Source organism: Ursus americanus, chromosome 29 (genome assembly GCF_024610735.1).
Source record: "Ursus americanus isolate L20-20 chromosome 29, mUrsAme1.1.p, whole genome shotgun sequence".
In the NCBI taxonomy this organism is placed as follows: domain Eukaryota; kingdom Metazoa; phylum Chordata; class Mammalia; order Carnivora; family Ursidae; genus Ursus; species Ursus americanus.
In genome coordinates, this window is record NC_142155.1 from 26,960,436 (window position 1) to 26,971,168 (window position 10,733).

Genomic DNA, 10,733 nt, shown 5'->3' on the forward strand with positions numbered 1-10,733 from the left:
CCTTGATCACGTATTAGAGTGCCTCTCCTGATATTCTCTCTCTCCTAACACTCTTGAATTTAATGAAGAGCAATTCAGTCTGAAAATTAAGTACCAAGAATGGTTGTGACCATGCTTATCCTGCCCTACTGCTTTATCCTAAAGTCTTGAGTTGTACCAATCCAGAGTAAGAATTCGGTAATTTTTAAGGTTCTTAGTGGGTGTCTTCTTTGTCAGATTCATGCATTATTTCTTTTCACAGGCAGTAGAAGTCAATAAGTTTGATATTAAAATCACCATTTTACAGATAAGGAAACTGGACCTTAAAAAGAAGACTTAGTAAAAAGCATGCCTGGCATTCAACTCCAAGTTTTGCTAACGTGAAGGAATAGGCTCATTCTATCTCTGAAAATCAGTCAGTCTAGTCGAGGAGAACCAGATGGAGGTGATTTATCAGGGGTATGGATGACCAGAAGTAGAGACCTGTATTAAATGGACTTGAGGGGCACCTGGGTGGCGCAGTCATTGATTATCTGCCTTCGGCTCAGGGCGTGATCCCGGCGTTCTGGGATCGAGCCCCACATCAGGTTCCTCCGCTAGGAGCCTGCTTCTTCCTCTCCCACTCCCCCTGCTTGTGTTCCCTCTCTCGCTGGCTGTCTCTGTCAAATAAATAAATAAAAATCTTTTTAAAAAATAAATAAATGGACTTGAGAAATACTTTATAAATCTTGTTTCTTCATTTCTGAGAGTCCATGAACCACTTTCCAAAGAATGTGAGCCTGCATTTGACCAGCTTTCTATATTCTTCAGCACGGTTTCAGCTCCTAAAATAAACTCTTACTGTGTGACCTCATCTTAGAATCCTAGAACACAGTAAAATGTAGAGGGCAGGAAAGCAAAAGGAAGAAGCATTACTTTAGGTCATATCAAGTATTCATCTTTGTTGTTCTATCTTCACATCACATGTGCAGGTTTTATTCCCAATCCCCCTAATAAAGCCGAGACTCAGAATGGAAACACCCTTTGCACAGGGCCACATGGCTAGACAGTACTAAAGTGTCATTTGCACTTGGGTCAGTCTGTCCACACCATTACACTGCCTCAGTAGAGGGCTGGACACAGCCATCCCGGGGTATTCGTGTTCTTCCGGGCTTGGTGGGGAGAAAAATATGCTTCATTCTGCATTCTGGGAAGAACTTAAGTAGAGCAGGGGCAGAGATGAGACTGACTGTGTGAAGAGAAGAAATGATGTAGATGAATTTCCTCCAACAAAAGCAAAATGTGCATAAATCAGTGGTATTAGACCTGGGTAAGCAAGCATAAGAAAGATTTGGGGGGATTTATTTAAAAGTGCAAATTTCTAAACCACATCCCTGAATAACAGAATGGGACTGTTTGAGGGTGGTGCCCAGGAGTATGGGCTTTACTTTTTTTAAATTATTGCCATGGTTCTAAAAATTATGACGTTCAGAGAGCCATTGGTTCAGCTAATCTTTCCGCTGTTTCTGGGCATGAGTTTGCCTTTTATCTTTAGGGTTTGTCAGTTGTCTACCATTTACTAAAGGTTAATAGCTTTAGTTCCTTGCTATAAACAGAGACATAAAGAAATTAAAGAAATTCAGTATCACCTTTCAGAGTTTTGTTCATTCACAAAATCATTGGTTCTAGTGTAACAGGTAAGAATGTGGGTTCAAGAATCAGATTGCTTTGGGATCTAATATCAGCAATGGAAATTACTAGTACAGGGATTTTAACAGGTTACTAAATGAATGCCTGTAAGCCTTTAAGTTGTACAATGATAGTATAACTACTTCTTAAGGTTGGTGTTATGTTTAACAGAGATCATAAATGAAAAGCATTCAGGCATCACCTTATATTTAGTAAATGTTTGATACAAATTCACTATTACTTATTGGGCATCTGATAAGAACCAAACCTTTTGCTAAATGTAAAAAATAAAATAGAAAGTGGAGTTGTAAAGGTTATCCTTTGTTCTATCCTTAGAACATTTCTCTCGGGGCGCCTGGGTGGCACAGCAGTTAAGCGTCTGCCTTCAGCTCAGGGCGTGATTCCGGCGTTATGGGATCGAGCCCCACATCAGGCTCCTCTGCTATGAGCCTGCTTCTTCCTCTCCCACTCGCCCTGCTTGTGTTCCCTCTCTCCCTGGCTGTCTCTATCTCTGTCGAATAAATAAATAAAATCTTTAAAAAAAAAAACATTTCTCTCATGGCGCTCCTTCATATAAGCTGTATATGGAGGGTAAATCATAATTTAGTACCTGTGATCATCTTCCATACCCACCAAAATGGAAATAAATAGATAAAAACTCTTTGTGCATTGGTCTCTCATCCCTTAAGATTAGAAACTGAATTGTTTATTCTCACATTCACTTTCTCAGAAGTGCCATTTTCCAAAAATGTTTAGATAGATAAGTGATAAATACTACAATAGCTACCATAACTTTATTTCAATCCCCATTCAGTAGGTATAACTTTATTTCAATAACTTTATTTCAATCCCCATTCATATGAATTAAATGCCTATTCTATCCTAAACTCCTTTGTGTAGCTGTCAAAATCCCTGCCCCCATGGAGTTTGCATTTCAGTGAGAAGTTAATGTTAATAGTAATAATAATCATACCATAATATACGAGTAAATAATAAAAGAAGCCAATAATGAACCAAGCTATTTGCAAATAAAGACAAATGAGGAATATACACACACACACACACACACACGCACACACACAAATTGGAGTGAATTTATGTCATCATTAGGGTTACTATTATTAGAATAGACACCAAAAAAGCCTTCAAAATCTCTGGTAAGATGACATGTGAACAGCAGAGACCAGAAGAAGACAAATCAACAGTGTTTCTGGGTAAAAAGGTGGAGGACTTGAAAGATGTGATTGAAATGCTTGATAATGAGTCCTAAATACCACATATCAATACATAACACATACACACACAGACCCAAAATCCTTCTGAACAAAAAAGAACATTATAGTTGGGTGAGTTTAAAGTAACACGTGTTCAGTGAGGAAGCAGTCTTCATCTGAGTAAAATCAGAATTGACACAGAGAAGTGGATCGTATGCAGAATCCGTGAGATGAATACTAATGGCTATTGAATTTATAACCAGTACCTTAAAATTCACACAGATGTAAGAAGATGAGGCAAATAATAATGTCTCACGGTAGATAATCAATACTCTATTTTCAAAATTAAAATGTAATACTTTGGGGCACCTGGGTGTCTCCGTTGCTTAAGTGTCTGTCTTCAGTTCAGGTCAGGATCCCAAGGGCCTGGTATTGAGTTCCGTGTGGGCTCCCTGCTCCGCAGGGAGTCTGCTTCTCCCTCTGCCCTTCCCCCCACTCGTTCTCTCTCTCTTTCTCAAATAAATAAAAAAAATCTTTTTAAAAATGTAGTACTTTGATCGCCACACGGATTTCCTTAGTGCGAGGCAGCTCACTGATACATAATATCACAAGGTAATAAGCATATTCTGACGGTTACAGAATGCTATTGCTCCATAACCATCAACTTAAGTGACAGGCTAACAAAGATATTAGGAGGAGGCATCAGTAACAACAAAAAAATTTATTTTCATTAGGTAAGTATTGCTTAAGCATCTTCTAAGCAATAGCTACGGGATATGGCTTCAGATTAAGATTTCTAAATCACTATATGAAAAGCTAAAACTGTAATGGGCCCTACCTACGTTGCTGTGGCTTTCTTTTATATTATCTCTCAGTATTTATTAATCTGTACATTTTAATGCCTCTCTCCTTTACCTTCCCTTCTTCTTTCCTACCACCGAAACTTCACTTACACCCAACATCTATAACTCTGAGCTCAAGGACACGTTTGAAAGTGTGGGTGGTAGGGGTGCCTGGGTGGTGCAGCTGGTTGAGCGACCAACTCCTGATTTCGGCTCAGGTCCTGATCTCAGGGTTGTGAGACTGAGCCCCGCATGAAGCTCCGCACTTAGTGTGGAGTCTGCTTCAGATTCTCTCTCCCTCTGCCCCTCCTGCTTGTGCGCTCACTCTCTCTCTCTCTCTCTCTCAAATAAATGAATAAATCTTAAAAAAAAAAAAAGTATGAGTGTTAGCCATCATCCTACCCACCGGAAGAGGTTATTACTGGAACTGAATCACTTATATAAACATGCCCATTGTACTGATACTTTATTAGTAGTTAGTAGTACTAGCAATGGTAGCCGTAGTGATTAGGCAGAAACATTTCACATGCTTTAACTGTGATAAGACTGTAAGCAACTGGCTCAACATCAATTCTTTTATGTGTAATTTTTTTTAAAAGGATGATTCATGAGTAATGGGATAGTACAGAAAATACATTTGATAAACTATAAATTAAGATTAAGACAAAGCGTACAAGCCAATAGACATTGGATAACATTATCCCATGAGACCATACATTCTAATAGTTATCTTTAAGGCTGGTTTAAAATTTAAGGTTTAAGACTCAACTATAGAGAATAAACTGATGGTTACCAGAGGGGAGGTGGAGGAATGGGTGGGTGAAATAGGTGATGGGGATAGAGGAGTGCACTTGTCATAAGTACGGGGTGTTGTATGGAAGTGTTGAATTACTCTATTGTCCACCTGAAACTAATATTGTATGTTAACTAACTGGAATTTGGATACAACTAATAAATAAATAAATAAATAAATAAATAAATAAATAAATAAAATGTAAGGTTTATATCATGGCCTTTCACACCCATGCATGGTGTAATATAGCAGAATAGCTACACATTGCATCAGAGTTCCGCACGAGAACTTGCTTTCGACCATCCTCAGTGAGAATACATAATATGCGATGCTCTCCCCTATTCCTTAGAATGTCAAGGAAGACTCAGACGGGACTGGAAAGATTATTTGTTGGGATGAAAGGAAAGATCAGTTTCTGCTATTCTCCAAATTTTCTCTAGATTCTCCTAAAAACAATCTCCTAGGACTGTTTTCTCTACAAAGTTTCTGCTTTCAGAGTGTCTTTAAGCTGTAAAAATAAAGAATGAGAACAATGAGTTGTAATATTTCTTTTATACTGGAAACCTCATTTTCATTATTGTATTATATAAGTTCCTTTGTAACTCTAAGACAAGTATTCCAGGTGACTGGAATACTAGTAATAATAATGGTTAAGAACGTGGGCTCTGACAATAGACCATGTTCAATTTCAGTTTCACCACTTACCAGCTAGTGGTTGACTTTGTTACTTAAGTAAGTAACTTACTTAAATCTCTGCGTCAGTTTCCTTGTGAATGAAAATGGGGCCAAATATTATTCCTACTTCCTAGGGCTTTCGTGAGATTTAAACACAGGATACCTGTAAACTAATGGCACGGTGCCTTGCACGTAAGAAGCATTGCACATAAGAAGCATTTAACATGTTTTCAAGGTGCATCCGGATCAGGAAGGGCTGAGCCTGAGCTTCAGGGACTCAGGGCTTCTAAATATATGAACCATCAATAATTACTAGAGCCTGCGTAAAAGCTTTTTATAATGGAAAGAAGTAGAAACTGTAGCAGAAGTTCCAGCCCCTGACATCTCTGCAGTCTTTTGTTTTCTTAGTAATTTAATCCTCCTTGTCCTCATCTGCCGGGAATGGCCAGCAATCCCTATACCGGCAGATGAAAGATTGCTCCAAACTTTGCCGTGAGAGAGAGGAAAAGGGCAAGGGGTTCAACGCTCAGAGACGAAGACCCTTTTCTCTTCTTTGCTCCTGCTTTTATTCAAGATAATCAAGATTATTCGAGATAATCACAAATCCTTTATCACTGGTCCTCAAGCACATGATGTGACATGGGGTCTTACTGAAACTGGGAGGATCTGTTTCCCGGGAAGACACGGTATGCTAATTTGGGCATAGTCTACGAGTTCTGCTACACAGAGCTTAAGGGACAATGCTTACGTCTCTTAGATCACAGGGTGACTGTCTGGGCTAAGAAACCTTCGGGAAGGCAACTTCCCGTGGCATTTCAATGGCAGACTGGTCACATAGGCCTCGGCATTGCAAGGCATTCCAAAGGCCTCTGCCCTTCTCCGAAACCTTCCCTGCCCTCAGCGGCCTCTGCGTTACATTTTAGCAAGCCAGGTATTATGGCTGATTTCATGCTCTACGTTAACCCCAACAGTCATCTGTAAAAAAGTTTTTATTATTCTGACCAATTTGAAAATTTCTAAAAGTGCCAATCAGTCTGCCACTGGTGTATAAAATTAGTCCCATAATGGATTCTTTAAACTTAAAGCTTTGCATCCCTCAGTGAATTAAAATAGTCAATTTTTTCTAGGGGGAGGGGTGAAATAATGCATGGTGCCTGGTAGTCAAGAGCAAAGAAGGGAAATGGCATCATAGTTTTACAATAAAAGAGACTTCAGTGTTGTTTTAGGCTCTTACTTCCTGGACTGTGAAAGCTAAGACCCAGTGCCAGGCCAACAAATCAAGGCTTGATGCAAGAGTGTCGGGTTTTACTGGAAACTCCTATAAGAGAATAGCTTTTCTTTTTTCTTTCCTTTCCTTTCTTTCCTTTCCTTTCTTCTCATTTTCTTTCCTTTCCTCTCCTCTCCTCTCCTTTTCTTTAATTTCCTTTACGTTCTTTTCTCTTTTGATCATCTGTCTTCTTATCATCATGCCCTTTTCTGGCATTCTCAACATACAGGCATTGGCCTGGAAAAGCTTCCTTGGTAGGCACAAATCAACCCCAAATCCCTAAAGTCTAGCCACACTATTTTCACCAAGAACCGACAACTTCAAAGATCCTTACCTATGGCTTTAAAGTGTATAATTATTAGCTATTATCATCTAACCTTGTAAAAAGGAAGTAACAACACTTTTTCATCCAGGAAAATTCTTTTTAAGTAGAAATATTTGGGGCCCACTCATCTTGCCATTTCGTTCATATACTTCAGGTCCATTCTCTCACCTTTAAAAAAAGATTCCTCTGTATCTCCTTTTTCTTAATCATTCCTTGCAATCTCATTTTTGTCCTTTTCCCCACACTTTGTCTCCATCTTTCCCCTTTTAAAGAAGTTGTAATTAGTAGAAACCTAGAATCTGTATCTGTCTCAAATTAAGCCCTAAAATATCATTTTAAGCAATAAATCAATAAATTCTCTCCATGCATCCATTTTGGTTCTACTTATATCACTTCCTGGCTAGAATTGGGAAGGTAATCACTCAAATCCTTATCTTTGTTCTGTGTGAATCGGATGTCACTAGGAACCTCACAGTTCAGCGAAGAGATAAAAGAAGGTCATCCAATTTATAAGAATTTGGCTGATATTCCAGCTTGATAAGAGTGGCTTATTTTAGACAGAGAATGGATACAGCCACACTGAAGCAAAAATGGGCCATTTTGGCCTTGGTCGTCTTCTCATCCATGCCCCCACCATGCTAATGCCAGGCCTGTTAATTTTCTATTGAGTTTTTCATATCTGTTATTTTGCTCTGCTTACATACAATAGGTCTTAGTAAATCTGCAGCAGTTTAAAGTGTCTTTTTTGGGTGTTTTTAGAAAGAGGATATTGAGAAAATAGATTTCCCATGATGTGGCTATAAATATATAAGCACCTTTGGATAAGAAATGAAGCAGAGAATGAACAAAACTAGATTGTTGCGTTAAAAACCCAGATTATAAAGTATCCTTATATTTTGTGTTCTTCCTCAATGACAGAGGGAGACATTAAGTCGTAAGGATGTATCTTTTTGGATTTTCACACCCAAAATATTTATATTTATATGTCTATGATTTATAAATCCTTTTTTGCATATGGTGTCTCCGTAATTCCTACCTTAACCCCCTGGCTGTGGCTGGCCCTACCAATCCAGCCTTCAAAGAGAGAATCTTGAAGTTCAGTCAGTGAATATTTGTCTCAAATATACAGCTAGTAAATAGAAGAGCCAGATGCCAGATTAGTTTTCTGTACCCAAATCCAGTGCTCTTTCAACTTTTAACACACTGCTTTCCCCTATGAAGGAAGTAGTCAGTCCCATGAATAAGTCATCCCATGAAAAGAATTATACTGATTATTCTTATAGCATCACTATGGTCATTTTTAATGTAACAGTACTGAAACTGTGTTTTAGAAATATTTTCTTGTAGAAAAAGTGCATCCCAGGAACTGTCTGGTTCAGGCCAGTATACGGAGGATAACTTCACATGATAAACACTCTTTTACTCGGGTATGAGGGTGAAGAAGGTAATAGAGTATAGACTCTGGCATCCCCTTACCTTAGAGTTCACCTCCGCTCTACCAGTCACTACATGTCTGATTTGAGGCAATTACAGAATCCTTCTGTGCCACAATTTTCCTCAATTGGAAAAGGAGTTCCTGTGTCATAGAATGTGTAATGAAGATTAAGCTGGCGAATCTATGTAAAGTGCCTAAAACACCGCCTGGCACATAGTAGATGTGCAAGAAAGCACGTGACTGAAAATATAGATGAGACTGTGCGCTTTCAGTTAAAAAATTTAAAAAGACTTTCACCCCATTATTTGCTTGTATAACTGAAAATGAGTTCACGTTTGGCTCATTGAGGTCCTAACAGAACTAAGTCCTCTATTCCGCTTGTTGCTATTACACAATACATGGATATGTGCTCAGGCTGGAAAGGCGGCATTAATCAGAACGGTAATTACTCTGAGAAGGCTATAAAAACAAGAGTTCATCTTTCTTTTGTCAGGGAATAGCACAACTCTCAGTCATTTTGAGGTCTGCCTCAACTTCACTGAAGTAGCAATACCAGCCATGAAGATACTTTGTATTTTCCTGACCTTTGTCTTCACTGTGTCTTGTGGTCCATCAGGTAATATTTGCTAAAATGAAAAAAGAGGGAAGAACAAAATGTTTTTTATGAATGGTTTACTCTGGAAAAAAATCAAACAATTAAATTGTTGTTAGGAAACTCCACATGAATCTATAATGCATTTCACTCTATTTCACATGAAAGAAGAAACGAGTAGAACTGATAGTTGAAAAGATAAAGGGGGAAAAAACCTCCCACGATGTAGAATTAAATCTGTTTGTTATTTTGTTTGATGAGACTATGACTTCTTACAAACTTCCTACTGCCTTCTTTTTTTTTTTTTTTTTTTTTTTTTTTTTTTACAGAGATAGAGACAGCCAGCGAGAGAGGGAACACAAGCAGGGGGAGTGGGAGAGGAAGAAGCAGGCTCATAGCGTAGGAGCCTGATGTGGGGCTCGATCCCATAACGCCGGGATCACGCCCTGAGCTGAAGGCAGACGCTTAACCGCTGTGCCACCCAGGCACCCCTTCCTACTGCCTTCTCTTTTTACATGTGAATTAATGAACTGATACCGTAGCTGTTGTCAAAATTAAGCTTTCTACAACTGGCCCAGCAATTTGTTGGGTGAGGGGGTGTTAGAGGTAGATAGTTATTTAGAACACAAAAGCTTTCTACAACTGGCCCAGCAATTTGTTGGGTGAGGGGGTGTTAGAGGTAGATAGTTATTTAGAACACAAAACAGGTAGACTATTTTTTCCACATTTTTTCTCTTTACTCTTGAGGAAGCATGCACCGATTAAATATTTAATGATATTCTTTTTTTTAAAGCTATTGGCAAAGGAGATATTGTTGGATAAATAAGTATTTATATTGTCACAATTTGTAAGGGACAAAATGTGAACCTTTTTTTTATAGTTACCTGGACATGATTTTAGAAACAAAATGGTTTAACTCTCTACTTTAACAACTTTGTATGCTTATCTGTCTATCTATTATCTATCTGCCTATCTACGCAAGGGGATTAAATCTGGATTTATGATCATAGATACTTTTTCCTAGTTTCACAGAAAAAAACAAAAGAAGATGGAGAGAAAAAAAGAGAATGTTACCTTGTTCGTGGTGCTTGCAAGACTTCATGCAACACTTGGGAGTACATATATAATTACTGCAGTACTGAGCCCTGCTGTGTTATACGGGAATACCAAAAACCTGTCCCTAAACCCCTCAATAGCACAAGGCATATACTGTAAATTAGAAGTCTACCATACTATATAACACTAAGTTGTAACATTACTATTAATAAAAATGAACTTTCTACTTTTTATCAATCTATTTTTGTGTGGGTGTCCTCTGGCCTTCTGGATTACACAATTATATCATGGTGGCTAGTGAGTTCAGTGTTGGGTTGATGCAAGAGACGTAAAGAAGAGTGGTACCTTATTTATTAAACTGGCAGAAGTTCTCTCCTGCCCACATGACAAACACCTCTCATCGTTGATACTTCCATTTATCTCTGACCTGTTTATTTGTCCTGTGCAGTAGCCTCGTTATTTTCATATGATCTTCTAGGCATCAGTCATCAATCATGGTTTATGCTACCTTTCTATAATTTCAGGAAAATGTGCTTGAATCTTAAACACAAGGTCATAAATACCTTAATGATATTAAGGTATCATTATTGGTGATGTATTTATGACATTATTGGTGATGTATTTATGAGTAAGAACAATCAAACAAAACTCAACTAGGAGTAAAATGTGATGAGAATAAAAGCAAATTAAAAACATTTTTAGAGGATTTTTTTTTCCTCTTATAAAATATAATAAAATTTGGAGAATACAAATTTTGGAGACTGTCCAAAGAAAACAAAACAAAACAAAAGGCCATTTCTAATTCTAGAGCTAATCTTCTATCATAATTAATTCTGAACACAGGCAGCCAAACCAAGGGTCCCCTCTCCAGGCCCTTAAGAAATTTA

The 10,733-nt window shown here is 38.2% G+C and overlaps 1 protein-coding gene across 1 annotated transcript; it reads left to right on the top strand.

The window, feature by feature from the left end:
• The first annotated feature begins 8,756 nt into the window (after positions 1-8,756).
• Positions 8,757-10,005, top strand: DEFB113 (defensin beta 113). The gene is made up of 2 exons (XM_045804724.1): positions 8,757-8,814; positions 9,815-10,005. The coding sequence occupies exons 1-2, from the start codon at positions 8,757-8,759 to the stop codon at positions 10,003-10,005; spliced, it is 249 nt and encodes an 82-aa protein (XP_045660680.1).
• Positions 10,006-10,733: the final 728 nt, after the last annotated feature.

Coding starts and splice junctions, on each gene's coding strand:
- DEFB113 (XM_045804724.1), top strand. CDS start 8,757: ATGAAGATACTTTGTATTTTCCTGACCTTTGTCTTCACTGTGTCTTGT. Junction 8,815..9,814: donor TGTGTCTTGTGGTCCATCAG/GTAATATTTGCT, acceptor ACTTTTTCCTAG/TTTCACAGAAAAAAACAAAA.